The sequence below is a fragment of the Zonotrichia leucophrys genome, chromosome 7 (assembly GCF_028769735.1).
Source record: "Zonotrichia leucophrys gambelii isolate GWCS_2022_RI chromosome 7, RI_Zleu_2.0, whole genome shotgun sequence".
Lineage (NCBI taxonomy): Eukaryota > Metazoa > Chordata > Aves > Passeriformes > Passerellidae > Zonotrichia > Zonotrichia leucophrys.
Genome location: NC_088177.1, coordinates 27514304 through 27537288, shown reverse-complemented (window position 1 = coordinate 27537288; position 22985 = coordinate 27514304). Strand labels below are relative to the sequence as shown.

Here is a 22985-nt window from a genome sequence, read left to right as displayed (position 1 = left end):
TGGGAAATGTACAAATGAAAACCGCTGAGCACATGATTACATGAATTCAATTAGTTTTGGCAAAAGAAACTTCTAAGAGCAAGAGAAGCTTTAGCAACAATGAAAACATTTAACTGACCATTGCTACTTCAGACTTTATACTTCAAAAATTAAAACAAACAGTGAAAAAGAATTCTTTACATTTTAATTTATAAAGCAGAAATGCATATAAAGACTCATCCTTCATAAAGGACAGGCAAACATGATTTAATAACAACACAGCCTCAGCAGAATGACATGGAAATTATTCCAATGATACTCTGTAGCAAAGATAGTTTATAATTAATACCTGAAACAAGGTAACCTATTTTAAAAGAAAAAAAATCAGAAAAAAAAAAGAACAACAAGGCTCATGAAAGAATTATGATTGATCAAAAAGATCTTAGGGGTCACAAAGAAATATTATTTGGGTTTGACTCCATTTGGCATAGAAAAAAGTGAATCTATTCAGTAACGATTCACCCACAGCTAAGAAAAAACCAGCTATTACTGAATCTAAACTGGTGAGAAATATTCTTGGTGAACAGTATCAAGTACCTGGAGAACAAATAAATTATCACCCTCGAAGTTGACACTTTGTAGAGAAAAGTAATACTCGCGTTTTTCTCTAATTGCTTCACAACTTAAAAAAAATCCCAAAGAAACAACAAAAAACCCCGGTATATATAAAGCATTTATTTTGGAAGCACTACTTTTAAAAAGTGTGTTATTCTCACAAGTATTATCATAAGTATTAGTGACCCTTGCTTGCACATTTGTTTAGCTGGAAGTCTTGAATGACATATCTTTGTCATGCAAGATGAAGACAAAACCCATCCCCATTAAGCAGCATAAAAATGAAGCAGCATTACACATCTAGCTGGCATGAGGAACCACTAGGATCACAATAATGCAACAATTAACTCAAGTACACATTTTGATTTGGTAACAAAACATTTTCAAAATGACAGCATTGATATGACTGAGGATACTCATATTACTCAACCTCAAATTAGTCCTACTCTATAGGCATGTGAGTCTATTTTTATATATACTTATGTATATATGTATATTTATACACATACGTATATATACATGAATCCTTTATGTTGGATGAATTTTGGAAAACATAACAAATCACCAAAATTTGACAAATCATGTCAAAATCGTTAGTCATATACTGAAAAACAACAGAGGACTAGAATGATAATCAGGTTTAGAATATTACTTTCAATTCAGTTTCAGAAATAATGAATAATATTATAAATGTAAGAATTGAGCTGCAATGTAATTTCCTTCTTCGTCAATCTTGAAATTTTTACAAAGACTGCCAATCTTTTGAAATCCACTCTTGTGGATTTATTTGTGCAATATCTTTTAATTACGACACCACCTATTGTAACAGTTACAATTAAATTGTATCCATCACAGTTTAGTCAGAACAAATAATTTCTTTTGACTCAAGATCCAGTAAAAGGGAAGACGGTCCTTTCAGCTCTAAAGGACAGTCACGGCAAAATCTAAGACAGAATTAATAAGGGTCTATTAATTTAAGAGCAGAATTGTAGTACACAGAGATCCAAAAATACTTTTTCTCAGGACTTCAAAAAACCCCCATACTATAGTGTGCTAATAAATACACTTGAAATATTATAAAATGAATAAAAACTAATTTAAATCAAGGAAACATGGGAAAGGTTTACATTCCAAAACATTTAATTTATCGCTTTTAAACAGCATTGCAGACTAAGGTTAAAAAATGCAATCTTTTTGGTAGGCTTGCAAGTTATTCAAGTAATGTCTACTGAAAGGCACCTCTGAGATTTTGTGTTTCAACAGTTAAAACTGAAGTCTCACCCGAAAAAGGATGGCAGCATAAAATCAAGTATGTAAGTAAATACCTACGGTGGAAGTGTGCTGTTGTGTAAAGAAGCATTACTGGGGGAGCAGTAGAACATTTCTTTTCCATGGCTACATTCCTGGGGATGCAAGACAGTCATGACAAACCCAACTGCCATCACTAGCACACCAAGAACAAGAATCAGGCAGGATATGAGGTTATCTGGATGGTTCCAGCGCTCCTTGGACAGCCTTAGGTAACACGCTGATGGGATGATAAAAACAAGTGGGGTAGCACTCAAAACTCCCTGTGTGGGGGAAAGAGCAATAGAAAAAACTCATAAGCATGTTTATTTAGATGTGAAGAACAAAAAACCTAAATTTTTTAACAGTTGTGATTAGACTGATACAACAGTAAAAACAGAGGATAAAGTCCTTTTCCTGTGTTGCTATATGGAAAACCTTTTTTTTCCAAAAAAAAGGTCCCAAAAATATGCAAAAATATCTGTTAAACTATTTCTAATAATTAAGATTTATTTAAATGCGTTTGCTTTGCTGATAGAGAATAATATTTAACATTGCAAGAAGCATTTAATCTTATTTCCCAAAGTTTCTCAGCTTAAGAGATAAAGTCTAAACATAATTCTTCAATACTTGAACTGAATTAAAATATTTAAGATAATTCCATGGAGGAGTTCAGATATAACACTGCCCTTAAAAGGAATAAAATTTTTTGAAAAGTGGAAGCATCATGTAGCAGTTCAAAGAATTCTGAGCAGTTTTGACATTTATAATCTGATTTAGGTTGACTTCCCTATGAAAGTAAAGCTCCTTTTGACAGAGTAGAACCCTTCTTCTCACTAAAAATTCAGCTCCTCTTTAAATGCTCTCTTAGAAGGGACAAACAAAAAGCACTTTCAAAAATTCTTTTTGCAGTAAAGCCACTGCAGATTAGCATATTTGTTACATGCCAAAAGGGAGCAATTTTATGTACAAATTTTTAATGTTTATTTAGTTACATACTTAACAAACACTATGTTTCAATTTAATTATGGCCAGATGATAATCCAGTCAAAGTAATAACTTTACATCATCATTTGTACAAAATTTCCAATATTTGTATGGTAGAACTTGTTAACAGTCATCAGTACAGACATCAGAAATAGGAACAAGCACAAAGTTTCTCCTCCATGAAAATTAAGCTTTAGGTCTCTGAAGTAACACAACCCAGCATCCCAGTAAAAGAATAACAAAGAAAATCCTTTAACTCCCATATGACCCAATAGTTTCCCTGGGGAATTACCACCAGGCAAACACAATAGCTTCTGTTTTGTTCTAAAACCGGAAAGCAGGGAAAGAGTAACCAGGGTCAGAGAAATACTATCAAATGCCATCTGTGGTGAACAGCTGAAAGACAGCTCTTCTGCAGGACAGAAAGCCAGCTGAAAAGATAGATCCCCTTTCTCTCCCATGTAAATACTCTGTCTATTCCGTTTTCCCTACTGCTAGATATCAAGACTGAACAATCTTTCTGAGCATAATTATTACATCCAATAAATACCTACAGCTGTATTGTCAAATTCTCTCTTAAAAAGGAAAAGCAAAAAGCCCCCACAAGATAGGACCTACCCATGCAGATGCCTGACTATCTTCTATTTGTGACTGAATCAAGCTATCAGCTTGACTACTGACTAACTGCTTAAGAAAAAAAAAAAAACAAACCACTGCATTGATGGAACGCTTGCTTTTTTTGCTTGCTTTTGACTGTATATTTCTAGTGACCATCTCTGTGGTCACTAATGTAGTAGCTGTGGAATCAGCTACTACTGGTTTTTTCTTTCTACCTCCCTCTGGTTTTTGCCCCTGTGGCACAAGGCAGTCACTAGAATCTGCCCCAGTGCTAAGTAATTTGCCAACTTAATCAGAAGCAGAGATTGAAGAAAGAAATGCTAAATTCAGTAGCACTATACAGTTTAGATGAGTATTTCAGTAATTTCTGCTGCGGCTTAACACATTTTGTAGGTCATAGCCATTTGCCTTATCTACAAAACTGTTCTAAAACGCTCCCCCAACCATATGAATTTTACTTCTTGAACTTCCTTTCACCCTTAGTTATCTGTGTTTGAAGCAGTAATTCCTTCTTCTAACACTACTACTGACTATGTCAAATTATGTAAGATTTTCAGTAGAGCTGTGGATTTTAAAAAGTTCTTATTTATTAATAAGTGATGTATTAAATAGAAAAGTAGACAGGTTCACTTACATTCAGCTCTAAAACTATTCCAAGGCAATCATACATTAATGACACACCAGTCGCCACAGCAATGATAACTACTGTCACAATAATATGCAAAACTGTTGAGAGGTTTCCATGGAAAAACACATTGGCAATCACCTGAAACAGAAACACAATTTTAAACCTTTATTTTTCTCCCTATGTTATCAAACAACTTACTCCAAACCTTCTAACCTTAGGAAACTAAAGGAATGGGTGAGAATGCACTGGCTGAATTTTACTTACCTTGCCTCAAGAAAATATCTTCATTTGCTTCCAAAAATTACTCAAAACAATCATTACTAAAATTTCCCAAATTGACTTAGTTATACCTGCAGGATTTCAAAATTTACTCTTTTCCCATTTGCCCATTGCAGAATAAATCCACTTACAATTATTCATTAAATGGATGAATCTCCTAGATGGAGATACTTCTAAAAAGAGAAACTATCAAGATTGAAAAGTATGTATTTTTGGCTATTCTCAACACAATAACAACAGTGTCATTCATGCCAAACTTAAAATTTTAAGCAGTCCTGATATTATTAAGTAATTATTAATATAACACTGACTAATATTATAATAAATGGAAAACAACATTATATGGCCAGTGTTTAAACAGTACAACCAGTCCACCATACTCACTGCAAGTAGCAGGATAAAATATGCTGGTGTTTATCACAGATCAACCATAGACTTCAGCTACAATATGTATTAAGAATGTGACAATATTATTAATATATAACAACAGTGTTAAAGGGAAAATGTAATAAATTCTTACCTCTCTGGTCACAAAACATTCAAGGGGGAAGGTCAGAATTACAGTCACTCCATAACAAAATCTTCCAAAGGTAGCAAGGTTGTCATCTCTACAGTAGTTTTCAAATATATCTCCTGAGGCATAGCAAAACACCAATTAGCTTGAACCTCACATAATTTACCTGTATTTGCAACTTGAAGTCAGGTTACTGGAGTTAATAGAGTAATTGAGATTTTCTGATTCCCTCTTCTGACATGTAACTAAAAACTAGTTACAGTCACAAGTTAAGTCCAGGAACAACCTTCAGCTTATCCTGCTGGTTAAGCAGTGTTTTTACCTCAAGCTGCATTTATCTTCAAAAAATATTTTAAAATATACATATCAGAATTTTTCATCTGTTATCTTCCCCATAATATAGACTTCGTATGAGATGCCAGTGTTTGATTAAATAAATGTGTGACAGATTCAGAAAGAAAGCTTATGTGTAGAAAATAAAATTTTCCCTAAAAACTCCTAGACCAACAATTACATAAAAAAGGTGAATTACCTGTGGAGAACTGCATTTCCCTGACAGTATCTAATCACAGCTAATAAGCTGTAGAAAAGAATGTTAAGTATTCTGACCTCAAAGGCCCATTATATACATATGGATTATCACCTAGCAAATCATCCTATATCTGAAAATGAAAGCATCACTATAAAATTCAAATCAACTTGCTTGTTTTTTACCATGAATCTGTAATAATGATCTCTGAAGCACAAGAGACAGGACAAGACTGACCAGATGATCTATCAGTTCTCTTTTATGTGGTTACAACAGTGTCTCATGATTTACCTCTTTAGGAATCACAATGGCACTGAAGAAGCAATAAGGTGTACTTTAAACAGCCAGAAGATTTTGGCAGGGAAGACAAAGGTGAGATGGAACATGCTAACACAAGAGTCATAAGCTGAGGAGGAGCTGTAGGCAGATCTTTCTGTACCTGAAAGTTCTCAGGCAGCCTGCATTCAGTCTACCTACAGTACATCTGGGACAGTGACTTACTCTGCGGGAGTAAGCACTGGAGGCAGGAAAAAAGGACACATAAACCAGGAGCCCCCATCCTACAATTTCTTTGTTCTCAACTAAATGCTGCTGCTCATCAGAAAAGGAAAAAGCCTGGAAGCCTCCTCCTACAATCCGGAATGTCACTATTAAGCAAGAGAAAATATGCTTGATAATGAAATGTGTATTTTCTCTGAAGAAAGTAATGCACTGAAACCAATTTATACCTTGTTCTTATGAACATACCTTTTTCACTTCAACAAAATGATGTTACATAGCATGATGCAACATTGGTTATATATATTTATGTGTATTCATATGGAACAGTAGGATTAGCAACACCAGAACAGCTGTTGCAAAGATAGGAAATATCTCTAACTCTAGGATGCTGTATTAGTACAGACAAGAAAAAATGTAAGAAAATATACACAGATATATACCAGATACCCTGTAGGAAATTTTTGTTCTTACTGCTCTCTGCTGTCGGACCATGTGGATAAATCATAGCTGTGTAGTCCTCGAAGTGTTTCAGTGATGGAAGTATTCAAATGGGACTTCCACTGGCGAGGCTTATCCTTTAGAATCTGACAGCTATTAGCATGTAGCTGACATTTTTGGATCACATTTTGGTTGTTGGGTAACTATGAGGAATGTTCTATTTCTGCCCAAATGTACTATGATATTTGCATTTTTACAGTCACCAAGATGTTTACGGAAAAAAATCAGGCAGGAAGGCAGAAACGTAAGGATTACAGCAAGCACTAAAACTGAGGGATCAAGCAGTTTACCTTCTGTGTATCCTGTAAAAGTCATATATCCACTGGCAGCAAATGCTACACTGATGATAAGAGCAAGGGCCACAGACATATGTGTGACTTGAGACCAATTCTTTAATGTGGGTTCTTCCAGAGACCCATATATTAAAAAGCTGTTATGGTGGCAGATGAATGCTGAAACACACATGACAGTTAAAGCAAATGTATGAATTCATGCATAAATGCATAGAGACACTGCACAGTTTGAATCCACTCATTATTAAATACAAACATTAATCTTGCAATGAGTGGCAAAGATAAATGGCTTGAACCTTTGCTTGCTTAGTTGATTTGATGAAGGTTTATATTCATCCTCAGATGATTCTGATTACATTATCCTTAAATGCTATGCCATTTCCCACCCTCCACATCTCCATTCCACAGCTATTTCCTCCTCCCTTTACTTAAGAACCCAGCAGCAGATTTGAGAAGTTGTTTGTTTTTTTTTTAAATCTACAGAGCCATTTGCTACTTTCAGACTTGATATGCTATCCATTTTAGGCAGCAGCAATCATTGGGAGGCCTCAGATTATCACAATGCTAACAAGAAATAATATAGCAGCTCCTGCAGGCAGGAACAGATTTCAGAATGAGGACTTTTCTGTTAGAGGTTACCCAAGGGAATGCAGAATGATCCCAGCCCCCTCAGTTTATCAGTCAGACAAACCCACTGATGCAGGGGCTTTAGGATGACCTGCCCAGGTGAGCTGCACCCACATGCACAGTGTCCCTGCTACAGTGGCAAGCCTCCAGGGCCAAATGGACACTGGAGGAGGTTAACGTCTTACACAATAACAACGACATTCATATGAATCATTCACACAATTTCTTTTTTTTTTCAACACCAGTTTAACATGAATATTAAAAAAAATTCTAGTTTCAAAATATTAAATCGTTCTAGTTTCAAAATATTAAATAGTTCTAGTTTCAAAATAATATAGTTTCTTACAACTGATTATTGAATAAAAACCCAAATGGCAAAAAACACTTACCAAATGACATCACCCCAACGGCTTGTACTGCATTTGGCTTTGCAAATATCCATGCATTTTCTGATTTGGGTCTAAAACAGACATTTAAATAGGTTACCCTCTTTTCAAATATCAGTTATTGCTCTCTGACATAGCCTCAGCTATTATCAGTTTATTAACAAGCTGAAACCAGGGAGATACCTTTCTTATCTCCCTTGTTTTGATTCAGGTATTTCTGTAACCAGTGTTTACCCTCAAAAATGTCAGCCTGTTTCAGTTTTGTAAATAAACTCTTCAAGTCAGCATATACCAAGAAACAGCAAGATGGAAGGTAAAAGCTGTAAATGATTCTGACTAAGGTTATCTCAACTGAAAATGTCCTCTGACTACTTAGAGGCAATTTCTACCTTTGAATTTAAACATGCAATCAATGCAGTCTAGAGATACTATTTTACTAGGCTACAAATCAAGTGAGGGAGTTTGCCTTCTTTACACCTCTTCCAACTGTTCCTCATACTAAAGAGATTCCACTACTTCCCAAAACATAAAAGAAATTGTAAGAGAGTACATGGAGACTTTTACAGTAAGGCAAGAATGTAATACTCCCCACACCTCCTCCTCCTCTAAGATACGCTCACAGATTTGGACCTGTGGTAATTGCAATGCTTAGAGAAGGACCATCAGCAAACTTTGTTAAAAACCATTTACTGCATGAACTTCACCTTGGAATAAAGAGCCAAAATGAAAAATCAGGGAAGGACGCAAAACATCATTTTCCAGACATACAATTTGCTAAAATGATCAAATGAAATTCACAAGCTAGTTAAATATTGAATTTGTAATATTAAAGCACAAACAATGAAAAATAATCCAGAGAATCTTGCTCTTAAAAAGTTGGCTACTGCTAACCTTGATTGCTCTGTTTTTATTTAGAGGGAAAGCTGCTGCCACCTGAGGCCTTAAGATGCTCTTTTCCTACTGCCCTAGGAAGCAGTACGGCACTCAGGCCAGTTCAGTGAAGGTAACAATGGCAGCTCTATCTCTCCCTCTCTTTGGTGATCTCTCCCTCTCGCTGGTTTTGACAGCTGCAGTGGCATATGCCATACCAGGTTTCATTGCTTTCAAATGTTTAAATTACACCTCCAGCCCCTAAGTAATAGTAAAAAAAAAGTAAAAAAAAGGTTGCATTTTCCTCTTTCAGAACTCATATCTTACTATTTCTTGAGTTCAAATAGTCAGTCCTTCCTTTTTCATATTAATAAAACCCAGATTTAAAGCACCTAATGCACATTCAGTTCAGACTTAGAGGAGCTTTTCAGCTCTTAAGCTGTGGTTGCGAAGCTTAACTTTGAAATTAACAGAACCTGAACATAAAATCAAGCTCCCGTTTTTGTCCTCAAGTACAGTATATTGTCGTGAACTGCTGTAACATACTGCTTCAAGCCTTTGGCAGCTGAATATGGCCCTCCTAAAAAACTCTCAGACTCAGCAAGCAGATGTAAAGTATATGGATGAAATAGAACTATCTGGTATTTGTCTTGAGAAATAGGAGTGCTGACCCTCTATAGCTGCTGTTGCTCCTCATAAAAGCTCCCTTAAAATTACAGCACCACTGATTTCAAATCACTACACCTAGAGATGTGTCTGGAAAATTAATATTAATCATTTTGAATGTAATGTTTTTAAGGAAAACATTCACATCTGATTGGAAAAATTGCAATAATATTTCAAAATAAAAAGAATATAAAGGAAGCTAACACTCCATTCGTTCCATTCTGTAACCACTAGAGGTCAGCTTTGATAATAAACATACAAAATGAAAATTTGTTTTATATTTTCATTTGACAGCAGAAGTTTTCTTTGGCTCTTTCCTACTAATAATAAAGTTAGATTATCTAATATCTTAGAAACAAAAATATTTTAAATGCAAAGAAATAAAGAATGCTTTTGCCTGAAACACATTTAATTTCTGTAAAAACGGTACATGCAATGTTATAGCTATATTATGAGCTCCTATAAATACAGATTTAAAAAGGGAATTCAGAAAGCATATGAATTTCACTTGAAACATTTTTAATAAAGTGGCCAATTAAGTAGAAACAAATCACAGGAGCTGATTTTCCCCTTGCACAGCGCTAGCTTATGCACTAGCAATATGCAAAAGACTAAGATATTGTTTTGCTTTACCAATGAATGACAAATCAGATTAGGAGTATTATTAGGGGGAAAACCCAAAAGAACAAAATCCTGCTTATTTAAGAGCCTAAGAAGATAAATTCCTTCCATTCTAGTCACAGAACAGAGGAAGAATTTCAGATCCCTGATTTGAACACTACCAGCAGCTCGTAATGTCCTACAATGTATTCTGGTACAGATGTGGTGTTTTCTTCAGTAATTTATATATTGCTGCATGTGCTTTGAAAAACATTTCCATATTGTGGGAATAGAGGGACCTCATGCAATGAAAACACACAGCCAGAAATTTCATTTCTGAGTGTCTGGAACTGAGAGCCAACAGTTCTAGACCTGTGATCACATCAACAGGAAATTATTCCCAAGCTCAGTCTGCAGAACAAATAGACATATGAAAGCTCCTGAGAAAGGGTGCAGGTGACATGAAAGTGTCTATATAAAATACAACTTCATAGAAAAACTTCTCAGAAGGAGAAAACTGTGCCAGAAAACAGTAGGTGTTAGTTATAGAAGAGTCACATAGCGAACAATCACAGAAAAGCACTCACAAGCCAAAGGGCAGCTAATGGAAACATCCTCTGTCAAAGTAAACACACACAAATTGATTTAATATATGCATCTCCGTAGGCAGATGCATGCACACACTGAAATAATAACACAAGAATACAGGATAACTTCTTGTGATTTTTCAATCCTGCTGCTACTGTTCAAGATGATTTTTTTTAGAGGACTTTTGTTCTGACCTACATTCTTGTTAGGAGTTATTAGGGAAAGATTTTAACTGCTACTTATACAAGAATAGTATTAGCTGTGAAAATCTGTGAGTGAAAAAATCAGCTAGCTCTCTGCTTCTCACTCAGTGTACAAAAGCATAGGCTATGCCTGCATGAACAGGAAGTTTTTTTCACACTGAAGTAGTATTAGTTAGATGCAACAATGAAAGGTAAGAGAAGAAATACATTTTTGAACTAAATGCACTTGCTGACAGCTGTATTGTCTATCATATATAGCAGAAGCTGAAACACAAAGTAAAACCTGAGATGTAATTTACATATAGTTCTTGGAATAAAAATAGTAAAAGATTGAGAAAAAAGACAGCCTAAGGGAGTTCCCATGCAGGGAAAAAATCTTAGCTGAAACCAGAACAACAGCAAGGCAGACTGAAGGTAGTGAGGCCTAGCAATGAAGAAGACCTAGAAGGTAAGAAAATAAGACTGTACTGAGTCTTCAGTATATGTCAGTGAAAATATACCATAATAAACATATTAATGAGTTCTAAAGAGTTTTGAAAATATTCATGTTTATCTACACAAGAACAGGAAAATTGAGAAGAACAAATGAACCAGGCAAAGGATAAGACATACTAACAGGGTAAGCATCCAGATCATGAGTAAGAGTTGGGCAAATTTGTTTGGCAGTCTAAGATGGCCTCTCTTTTACTTCTTGTAAAACACCTGCAGCATAACTGTCCCCATTTTAAGAGCAATGCTACACAAAAGTATTTTCTGTCACTTATATAGAAATGCTGCAGTATAAGAGTGCATGAGAAGCAAAGCATCTTTGATGAAGGCAAGAGAAAGAAATACCCCGATCTCAACCAGCTTGTGGTTATGCAACACTGATCTGAAAAACATAAGGTGATTTCTAGATAGGAACAGTCATATAACAGGGGAGCTACAAGTTGGAATGAGTAAAAGACTTCCATTGTTTTGGACTGAAGATCAGTGTCAAACTGCCAAGTTTAGGTACAAACCAACAGTTAACAATATAACCCAGAATCATCTCATAGATTCATTCAGGTTTAATTCAATGATTTAAACATTTAGGAAATTAATTGTAACATTTCAATTTAATTCTATTCTAAGGTAAAATAGCTTTCTAGGTATTTTTGAACTTTAAAAGTTTAAAGATACTGAAAAGTTCATAGATGCTGAATATAACTTTAATCAATATAATGGAAAGAAAATGAGTACAGCTCACATTAGCCTTGGATTTCATATTAATCAAAGTCATCTTGTGAAAGAACACAGACAAGGCAAAGCTATTATGTCAGCCAAACTTAGATACAGCTATGTCTACTCTTCTTTCTTCCTTAATGAATTACTTAACAGTTCTGTAAATATAAAAGTAGCTTAGCTGGTTTTTTTAAATTTTATCACACATTAAAGATTACCATTTCTTACTAGTGGATTTTTTTATCTAAAGGAAAGAATCAGCTTTTTACTTTCAAGTTTTTTTCCTGAGCCCTTGGTGTTTTACCCCCAGAATCAGCTGCCAGTTGAGTAATTCTCACATCCTCTTTATGTGTAGCAGATGCTCTTGAAGTTTTTCATAGACATTTATGTATTATGGAGACACTGACATCATAACATTCTTGCTACAGAACACCAAATTAAATTAAAATGATCCCTCTTTATAAGCTACATAAAATATTTCTTTTTACAGCAAGGAATGTTAGTTTCAGGCTAGAAGCATGAAGTTATTTCATGCAGTATTAACATGCTGCACTTGACAGTTTCAGTTAACTCCTACCTATTTTTTCTGATCACAGTACATAAATACCCAGCCATGGGTACGTAGATGGCTATAGAGATCAGGTCAAAATGTAATTTCATCCAACATCTTAAAATACTGAGAATGAACTTTTAATAATCCAGAACACTGTATTCTATCTGCAGGTTTATTGTGTCATTCAGTTAACAATAATCATATGGATGGTGGTTATCAAAAGCAAAACTGAAAAAAAGGAAGTATCTCAGTTTTATATTTGTCATAAGAGGAAATAAATTAAACCAAGTAATCCCACATCTTAAATAACATTTTGTTTTTCTTCATCAGAATGTGACAGTAGCATTCCTAAAATGTCCTTGGACAACCAGCCTCACACTCAAAATAAATAAAGACAAAAAGAAGCAACATTCAAAACCTTGTAATTCATGTTTAAAATAGTAATAATCTCTTTGTTTCTCTGATGGTCTAAAACATTGCAGAAAGTTTCAGGTTATTGCAGAAAATATCCTTAATTGCTTTGCTGCCCAAGTAAAATTTAATTTTCAACAAGAGCATGGATTGCAGCTAAGCAAAAAATGTTTTATCATTTCCACATAATGATCTTGTACCTCTCAACGGAAAGAAGTATTCACCTTGAAAAATCTAAAAGTAAATGAAAAGTGATTACTGCTCAGAAAGTAATTATTAAAGCAGGAAGATATCCAAATGGGATTCCAGTGGAACCTGATCTGACTCCAGTACTTTTGAACGTATTTGGCAACAAATTGAATGATGGAACAAAAAGCAAAAAGTGTCCTTAATGGAAAGCATGAAATGTGCAATTAACACAATCATGCTAGAGAACAGGATGAAACAAGAAAAATCATAAAGAAGCTGGTAAGTGGAAAAATCATCTGATAAAGCAGCATTCAATTCTGAAATGACAAATTCTACAGTTATGCAGAGGATAAAAAGACTTCACAAGAACAAGGCACAGAGAACAAACAAACAAAAAAATTCCCAAACTTCATCAGAAAAGCAAAAATCACTGGCAAACAGTTCTGCAGAGTATCTTGTGCTTGGTAGTTCCACTAGACTGCAAACTCAAGGCACATTCATGATATCATGCTATCTTCCAAAGAGGCTAACATCAAACTAGGTTACATAAACAGAGGCATGGCAATCCCCAAGGGACACACTTGAACAGGACCTTACAACACTCTACATTTAAGATACATCATCTTCTTTGCCCCTCAGAGGGAATATCCCTGGCAGGTGGGGCACCATGATTCTACTTTAATTTGCAGAAGAAAGAGGCAGCCATTGAGCATGATTAGAAGCACAGGAAATGACAAAAAAAAGAAACCCTAAAGGAACTGTGCCTATTTAGTCTATAGAAAGGATCCCAAAGGGGGTCAAATTACAGCTTTTTTAGAGATGTTTTTCAAGCACTTGAAAAAGCATAAATAGTTTGCTGTTCATATTCACTGTGGTTAGGCCAAGAAGCAACCAATATGAACTGGAGCCATACACAGGAAGAATTCATAAGAAAAGGCCAGTTAAGGATTGGAATGGGAAACCATGGAATTGTCTAGTTTGTTCTTGGCAATCACCTGTCGTCAATGGCAGGCACATAATCAGTTCTGTCATATAACAATTCTAGGGATTAAATATTCTTGTCCCCATTGAGCCTTTATCCAGGATTGTACAAATTCTTTTCCTATGTGACAGATACAAGGACTGTGCTCTTGCAATAATGATTTTTAAAAATCTCTTTGTGAACTCTGACTTCCATTGTATTTTAATAAGGATTCAAAGTAAAAGTGTTAATTCACTTGTTTCACTTGATGAAAGTATTCTTTCTTTTCATTGCAAAAAAAAATCCATACCACAATACAACAAAATAGAAGATAGACATATACTTTAATTGTTAAAACTATGTCTAACTGTAAAACAAAAATAGCAAAGATAGTAAAAATAGACATTAAGAGAATGTTGGTGAGGAAAAAAAATTGCCAACTGTTTATCAACTTGGTAGATGCATTTTTGAAAACAAAAAGTGTAAAGGCAGAAATGGAAGTCTCTAAAGAATTAAGAAGTAAAACTTCAAGAATCACTCAAGACCAAACAGCATGTATTGTAAGAAAAAATAAAACCATACATTCCATATTTTTCAGTGCATCACAACTGTGGAGAAGAAATGTTACCATAGTAACAAGGTTATCAGTAACTATTATATATAGCTTCTTCCTTTTTTAACAGGGAGTTTTGAGATTAACCTTTTAAAAACCCCTTTGACACACAGTGTGAAAAACATGCTGCTCCAGAAATATGGTGGGGAGGGAAGTTCCACACTGTTCTGAGAGAGATTTTGTGGATGATAGACAACATCATCTGGTACAACTTAAGAAATTGCTATTCTAGGCATCTCCCTACCGTTAAACCTGAATACCCTGCAATTAACCCATGTATCACAGCAGTAATACAACTGAACAATTGTGCCTAACACTGCTGAAACAATCCTGGTGGAAGAATCTACTGAGGGAAACATAAGAAATAGCATATAAATCTGTTCCAATAAATAAAAAAGCACGTTCAGAAGTAGAATTTTTCATCTTTATTAATAAATCTATACATTTAAAGGATGAGAAGAAAGACAGCCCTTCTAAGCCTTTAAGGAAAAATAATAGATTAGTAGCACTTTTTTGCAATATAATAATAAAAATATTGTCACAACACATACTTATGTGAACTAAATTGTCTAGAACACTCCAATGTCCAATGTTAAATATTATTTTCAGAGTATGCATGAGTAAGAGTTTTTGGTATCATACAGTTTTCTCAAATGACAAAATAAAGATTTTATTATTGTGTTGTTTTAAAAAAATTCACAGTATTTGTATTTTATTTTTATTATGAAATTATTATATTTATCTTATCAGAAAAAGAAATATTCCTAAGACAGTAGCTATTTGAATGATTGTAAATATAGGCAGTCTGATAATAACGAAAAAATAAAAAAAAAAAAAAACCTCAAACGACCAACAGTCTCACATGCCAATTCAGGAAATTCAGGACCCACCTGCTATTAGGCATCCATAATGCCCCTTTTATCTCTAGGGGTTTTGAGACTTTCTTTAAATTTGCTTATACCCAACAGAAGAAAAGATTACAAAGGATGAAGTATATTTAGCTGCTCATTGTATTACTGTTTATAGGGATTTTTCAAATGCAGGCATGTTCCACAACTACGCAGGTAAATGCAACAGGGAAATAACAAATTCTATATGAATAAAATTCACTTTGTGGCAAGTGTAAGAATACTCACACTTGTGGACTGAAGGTTACTGCTCTCACCATCACAACAACCAGGATGACAACGGTTAGAACCAGAGAAAGAAGAGATACCTGTAAAGGTAAAAACATGACTTCAGTCAGCAAGCTGCTGAAAGGCGGTCCTTTGAACAATTTGTTAATTATTTACACAAAGTTATGACTGGCATTTATTTTCAATAGCATACAGAACAATAAACCAAAAATCAACTGCTGTTATGATTTACCTTTCCCAATTTTGCTATGTCTCGATATAAAGATATAGGTAAGGTAAAGATGATGGTGGTAAGAAGAATTATGAAGTGACGGTCGGTAAGCACGTTATCCACCCCAACTAAAGCAAAAAAGAAAATAATTTATTTCTTTAAGAGACTAACTTGAGGAAAATATTAGCTACATTTGAAAGGTTAGAAGTAACAAACTGTTGGTGTTCAAGCTTTTATTCCCTTTACTCAGGCTAAGTAACACTGAAAACTAGACATTAACTAACACTGAGAAAGCCATGCAAAGCATGAAACACAAGAATTCTGCAAATTCAAACCAAATGCATAACATATGGGATATATTAAACCAAAATTGCAAAGTCTGAATTCCTACATATAGATTGGTATTCATGTCTTTCATTATGTCTGGGTCAACGCTGGGAGACTGAAAGTAAAAAAATTCTCCTTCTTTCTGCCATTTAGTCTTGAGAATTTTTTGATACTCTGGGTTGACATCAATTACTGTGCTGTTCAGGATAGCATTGTTCTCTAAGAAATGGCCTAAAATAAGTTAATTTTGAGGTTTCGTTTGGTCACCTCCTTTCCTACTATCAGCTGGCTTCCACTTGCAAAGTAGATTACCACGCGAGGGCAACAATGCTCTTATAATATTCCATGCCATCAGTGGGACTTGTTTGCACAACCGGCGGGCTTTTTCAAGCCAATGACAACCTAAAATAAAACATCTCCATGTTTCAGTGAGGCCACCATAAATCATTGGCTTGAATGAATACTTGATGAAAAATAATGGCTGGAAAGTGACTGGCAATTGACATGGAAAACTCAGTGTTCTGTTCCCTCTGTGGGAGATTATAAAGCTTTCCCACCTCTTTCCAGGCAGGTATTCTACTGCACAGGTAATCAGATTTGCCATGCTGGGGATTCCCCCTTTTACAGAAGTAATATAATATATCAAGTATTAGATATTCACTGTCACTATCAATTTGATCAGCTATTCACAGAACAACACAGTGTGACAAACCTACATCCACCTTTCAGGTTTCACATGCTGAAAATTACAGCTCTCCTGTGGAAATGAAACACTTCATACAAATTCACATTTCCACCTCATTACAGGTGTGTTTTCTCTCAGCTTAATCTCCCAGTGAAGAATGTTTTAATTTAGCTGCTTTTGTGCTAAAGTAGATATCAAACACATACATAAATTGCTCCACTGATGCTGCTGTGAAAACTTAGAGCACAGGATAAGAAACAAGGGGGCATGATTTAAAAAGCATTACATTCATTATATTATTTGCAACCTATACAGAATTATTCACTAGATGAAGTACAGCTTCACTATTTAAATTATTATTTTTATCACTATTATTATTTTAGAAAATACAAAACCCAATAATTTTGTAAATACCCAACTGTGGAAGACTCACTTCTATTTGCTTAGTATTTCACTGAAGCATCTGGTCTCTTCACTGACACTGAGTCCACTGATAGCCAAGGACTAGGATTCATAGTTTTTATTTGGGAAAGGCTTATTAAAGAAAAAAAAACAAACTCAAAAAACCCCACTCATAGACATATGCTTCAAGTCCTTAATTTGAACTAAACTTAAGAGTACTTTAGAAGCTATAGTACAGGTAATTGCAAAATACTTATGCTACGCTTCTATCCAATCCATAATCCCCCACTCTTAAAATATTTAAATGTATCTTACCTCCAGGAATTCTCTGAAAAACTTTAGTTAAAGTGTCTCCTGTTATTATGTTGTAACTGATCATAGCTTAAAGAAAATATGTTTTTTGTTAGTACAAGTCATATGCACAATATTTGACTAACACTGAATACACACATTTTGTAGACTTCAGGATTACATGCCACTATCCCTCTAAGATAAACTCTGGCTAGCAGCAACAATTTGAAAGCTTCAGGTTTAAAAAAGTAATTCTTTAACACTTCCTTTTTTGCTTTTTCTTAAACAGGTACCACCTAAGCATTAATGCCTGCACTAACAGCAACTTGCCACCCTTAAAAATCTCAGGTATCTGTAGGCAGACCCAAACAGGAATTTTGATCTGTGACTTCATGATCACCAAGTCCAGACTCTTGATATCTCAAGTCATCTCATCTTGCAGCCCCATGTGTGAAAGTATCAAGACTATTTAAGATTTGATTTAATTATGTTGCTACAGCAGGAGACAGATTCAGAATAGAACTTTATTCCAAATTTCTGGTCTAATAAATTCCTGCCCAGATTATACCTTTTGCTTCATTTACTATTTCTTCTTCCAAGGGGCCTCGACTGCCTAATTTCCCAGTTCTTCGTTGGGTATGAAGCTGAACTAAAGCTTTTGAAGAGCAAGACCTAAACAGTGGCTTCTCCAATTACAGTAACATCGCATCTCTGAAAATATACTAATTCAGTATACTCCTAAATTCATATTTTCCTTTTCTTTCAGGCACATCAACTTTGTGCTCTGCTGCTCAATCTAGAACAGAATCTCCTTTGCTATTTTTCTAGCTACTTTGGTCATTAATTTTCATATGTGCAATCATGAATTTCTCTGCTATTACATTTCAGTTCAACTCTATTATTCTGATCCTTCAATTCATTGAATTACTCCTCATTCTTCAGAACCCACAAAATAAATTTAATTTTTTTTAAATAGCAAAGAAGTTTATACAGTACATTCTTTATATAGTTCTTAATATTCAATCAGTGAAATGATGAAGTAATGTGAAAAAGCTTGTTACTCATAAAACTTAAACATTTATATTTTATGTGATCTTACCAATAAATGGATATAAAAACTGGAGAACTGAAAGGATTAGATAACCTACAAGACCATAGGTTTTTTTGACCAGCTCTTGATAGGTTTTGGTACTGGACAGATTTCCTCCTTTGATCAGTAATATAATGGAATAATCTGTTAAAACATAAAATTACCGTTAAAGACGACATGAGCCAACTTGTGGTTGATTACTTTTCACCTTCTTTCACTCCTCTAACAAAAAAAAAAAAAAGGCTCTAGAAAAAAAAGCAGTGGCACTAGGAAGAGCAGGAATGAGAAATCTCAAAAAATCTCTCAATCCATTAAATCCAGGAGCTATAGGCTCATATTGGAAGAAAAATACTTAAAATCATAGTACAATCAAAGGTTTTCATTTTGTGGTCTATTTTTAAAAGTCATATAAAACCCTCTCAGGATTCAGTCTCTTAATTAGTCCAGTCTTAACAGTGGACTCAAACAGGTGATTATGAGGGCAAAAATAAGAAGAGCCTTTCAAATGTAACCTTGACTAGGAAACTAAGGCTTCATGAAAATAAATGCAGTCAAAAAGCAACTTCATATGTTGTACAGTGTAATTCTCTACTTTTACTCATCTGCGGAAGAGATTAGTGAGGTAAGAAAAAAATTAAGTCATTTTTACTGTCATAATTGTTTAAGGTATCATTAAGCTCAAGATAAGCTAAAATATTGCATGACTAATTTTATCTTTACAACAGAAACTGCCTTTAGAGTACCTGTGATTAAGGCAACCACAAACAAAAGCAGTATTCCTAGAGGAAAACCAGCGTCCTTCATCGAATATGGCAATCCTGCAAAGCAGAAAAGGAGAGATTCTAGAAGACTCTTTCCAAATATTTATTTGTGAGAATCAAAATAAAGAAAAACTCAGATTTTAAAGAATGCTAGTAATCTCCCAAACTGGACCAGCATGCTTAATTATCTCCACAATATAATTTTCAGTGGAAAAAGTGTTGCTTAAAGATCAGGCAGCCCCTGCCCAACCTGTCTGACCATTATGGCCAAGAGACTCTGAGGTATTTATCACTAAGGTGTGGTCTCAATTGGCACCTCAACATTTTTGCAAAGTAAGCAAATAAATACAGAGAAAAATCTTTAAAAACAACAGCAGAAAGTAAGGAATCAGTGTTATTGTCCAAACTGGATAGTCATGCATGAATAAACAAGGCTGAATACAGGACAGTAAAGAAAAGAGATTTACCTATAATGCCTGATCCTATGATTGAATTAATAATGTTAAATCCAGCTGATGCCAGATCACTGTTTCCTCCTTTATTCCTGGGCTTACTAAGGAGGGCTATTTGGTCATCTGTTTCTACCTATTTCAGGAAGACAAGGAAAACATTATACATCAGAAAAATAAGTGAGAACAAGTATTTTTCACATAGTCTATTAAAGATTTTTTAAAATTGTCATAGACTGAGATTTGTAGAGGTATTTTGATAAGTAAATCCCATTTTTTTCAGTGAGAAATCAAAGGGGTATTAAGCAGCTAATTCCTGCATAAGTCTGACCCATAATCTTCTGTAATTCTCTGAAAAATAGTAAGTGGAAGGAGAGAAATATATATAAACTCAGAGGTAGGCTGCTAAACAAAGACATTCTTAGTCATGTTTCAAAGGCAGATATGTGAATCAAGTATTTTTGAAAATATTTTGGCTAATACAATTGGTCAGTAAAAGAAGTTCCTGAATCAGGGAAATGAAATTAATTTCAAGACTTACTAGTAAAGCATGCCAACATCTTAACATACTCTAATCCAAGGTTTTATCCAGTATTTTAAATATTTCTATGCCATTCAATGGTTTAGTTAATTATGAATAGTTAATGACACCATAAAATCAACTGGTCCCAGAAAGTTTCTGTGGGAAAGAACCAAAGTTCAGAGCACAATGTCTAGCCAGTAGCCTCAAAAATTAATGTTTGTATCTTCATAAAAGAGCTTTTTAATAAATATGCAGTAATCCTCTCATTAGATCACCACTGTGCTGCCAGAGAACATTTCAGAATTATTAATCAGAAAGATCATACTTTATCTGAAGTTGTGAAATTCAAGAGAGGAACAAGCATTTAGTGAATAAAATGCTTGCCTATGTTCTGTGTACTAAGTATGAAGGTAACACCACTATTTCATGGATGCAGAAGCCTATCTAACACATATAGCAGGTTCTACAAACTCAAATGCTTGCCTCTAACAGTCCTGGGAAAAAAATTAAATTACTAAAAAAAACTGTAGATAGACACATAAACTGACAAGCATAATATTTCCTGCCTCTAGTACAGCTACACATTTAAGTGGAACCTTTAATCCTTAAGCAGCACTAACATAATACTGTCTCAGATCAAAGCCCAGGGTAGCGTGGTATCCCATTGCTGAGTGATGACCATGAAAGGTGCCTAGGGAAAAGCGTAAGACCATAGAAAATAGCTAGTTAGCAAACCTTCCTCTCCCAGCTTTCCTCAGTTTGTGTATTTTGGACTTCCCAAAGTGGTTGTGTTCTTGGTGCATCACACTTCTAAATGGACAGCTGCTTGATTTTTCCTTTTTTAGAAACTGCATAGGTTTTAGCATGTATAATATCATGCATTAGTGAGTGCCATGTTTTAATTATGCATCCTAGAAAGAGACAGGTAATTTAATTTGTTCTGAATCTACCATTAAGTATTTTCACTTGGGTGTCCCCAAGTCTTTTGTGTCATCACAGAAAAACTAACCACTATTTCCTATCTTTCTCATATCACATAGTTTCATAAGTAACATTCTCCCTCAGCTGTTTCATATCTAGACTTGTGCTACATTTTTATTTCACTACTGATTTCAGCAACAGAAGCATCACAGTCATTCTCTCCTGAAATTCTAATGCTCTCTGCTAACAGCACAGTACAGGTGAAATTGCAGTGAATAGAACAGTCCAGCTCCCTCTCTTCAGTTGTTACAAGAAATGAACACAATGTGCGCTGCTAAGCCCTGGTCCCTTTGTCCAGCTGGAAGGGACATATTTCAATGGGCAAAAAGAAAAGGCAACAAAAAGTTGTGACAGAGGTGAAACGGCTCCTGCGTGAAGAGCAGCGCTCCCGAGGGTGTCCCTGGCCCGCAGACAGGGAGGGATGCCACCTGGGAGCCCGGCCAGCGAGCTGCACAACGCGGGAGACAGGGACTCGAGGCGTCCGCCTCTCGCAAGGTGCTCTCCTGGGGCCCCTGCGAGCCGTGGGAAAGCCAAGGCCACCCGCTAGGGCAGCGACAGCAGCGGGCAGGGCAGGAGACGCTGGGGCACGGCTCAGGAGATGCTGGGGCACGGCTCAGGAGATGCTGGGGCACGGCTCAGGAGACGGGGCGCTCACGCGACACCGAATTTCAGCCGTGCCGAGCAGCCGCCCTTCCCCTGCCTCACAAGGTGAGGTCTCCGAGACCGCATTTCTCCCTCGGCATGGTACCTAGGACTCTTTTTTCCTCCTACGAATTCGGGGGCAACTGAACAGAGATGAAAAGGCCATCGCTGCCGCCCGCTCGACGGCGGAGCGGGGACGTTCCAGTGGCCGGTCGTCCTGAGCCGCCGCAACCGGCCGCGGCGCTCCTCACACCCATCCCCGCCCCACGAGCCGCGGAGCCAAGTCCAGCGGGTGCCGGCGGGCTCGCTGGACCGCGCACAGTCCCACACCTGGCCTGCCCCCAGTCTCCGCCCGGTACCTGGCGAGCGGCGGCCGGCGGTGGCTCGGCGGCCGGCGGCGGCTCCATGGCCGGCGGGCCCGGGGCGGCCGCGCCGCGTCCCTCGCGGCGCCGCTGGGCCGGGGGGCGCCGGTGCGGCCCGGCCCGCGCGCCCGGCACGGGCTCCCCTCAGGCGGGCCGGAGCGGCCCCGCAGCGCCTCCGCCGTGTGGGAAAGGCGGGTGTGCACCTCTCCGGCCGCACCCAGCCCGGCGCGACCCGACCCGCGGCTGCAGGGACCCGTGGGACCGATGTCAGGTGCGGGAGGAGCACCCAGAGAGCTCGTACGGGCGGGAGGGGGCTGTGAGACCGCGGCCCCTCCTCCGGGCGGTCCCTTCACTGGAAACATTCCAGAAAGTAAGCGCTTCACTGCCTTCAACTTGTAAGATTCCAAGTTCACCCAATCCCTCTTTACCCCGAGACAACCAGTAAAGATTTCTCGGTGGGATGTGTAACAAAATCCAGGTCCGATGTCACAGCTGCTAATTTGTGGTTGCTTTTCAATATCGGTGTT

At 36.5% G+C, this 22985-nt stretch overlaps 1 protein-coding gene across 2 annotated transcripts; it reads right to left on the bottom strand.

Moving 5' to 3' along the window:
- Window positions 1–707: 707 nt before the first annotated feature.
- SLC38A11 (solute carrier family 38 member 11) lies at window positions 708–22563 on the bottom strand. 2 transcript variants are annotated; one of them, XM_064718245.1, is made up of 12 exons: window positions 22456–22563; window positions 19969–20086; window positions 19484–19558; window positions 18750–18884; window positions 17675–17740; window positions 15967–16073; window positions 15735–15814; window positions 7745–7815; window positions 6726–6887; window positions 4914–5026; window positions 4121–4252; window positions 708–2165 (listed from the first exon to the last, which is right to left on the bottom strand). In XM_064718245.1, exons 1-12 carry the CDS (start codon window positions 22501–22503, stop codon window positions 1920–1922), a joined length of 1353 nt encoding a protein of 450 aa, XP_064574315.1. In that variant the 5' UTR covers window positions 22504–22563; the 3' UTR covers window positions 708–1919. The 2 variants fall into 2 exon arrangements, with proteins under 2 accessions (XP_064574315.1, XP_064574316.1); XM_064718246.1 differs by lacking the exon at window positions 6726–6887.
- Between the last annotated feature and the right edge of the window lie 422 nt (window positions 22564–22985).

Coding starts and splice junctions, on each gene's coding strand:
- SLC38A11 (XM_064718245.1), bottom strand. CDS start 22,503: ATGGAGCCGCCGCCGGCCGCCGAGCCACCGCCGGCCGCCGCTCGCCAG. Junction 6,888..7,744: donor CGTTGGGGTGATGTCATTTG/GTAAGTGTTTTT, acceptor TGTGTGTTTCAG/CATTCATCTGCCACCATAAC. Junction 5,027..6,725: donor TTTTACAGGATACACAGAAG/GTAAACTGCTTG, acceptor GCTATGCCTCAG/GAGATATATTTGAAAACTAC.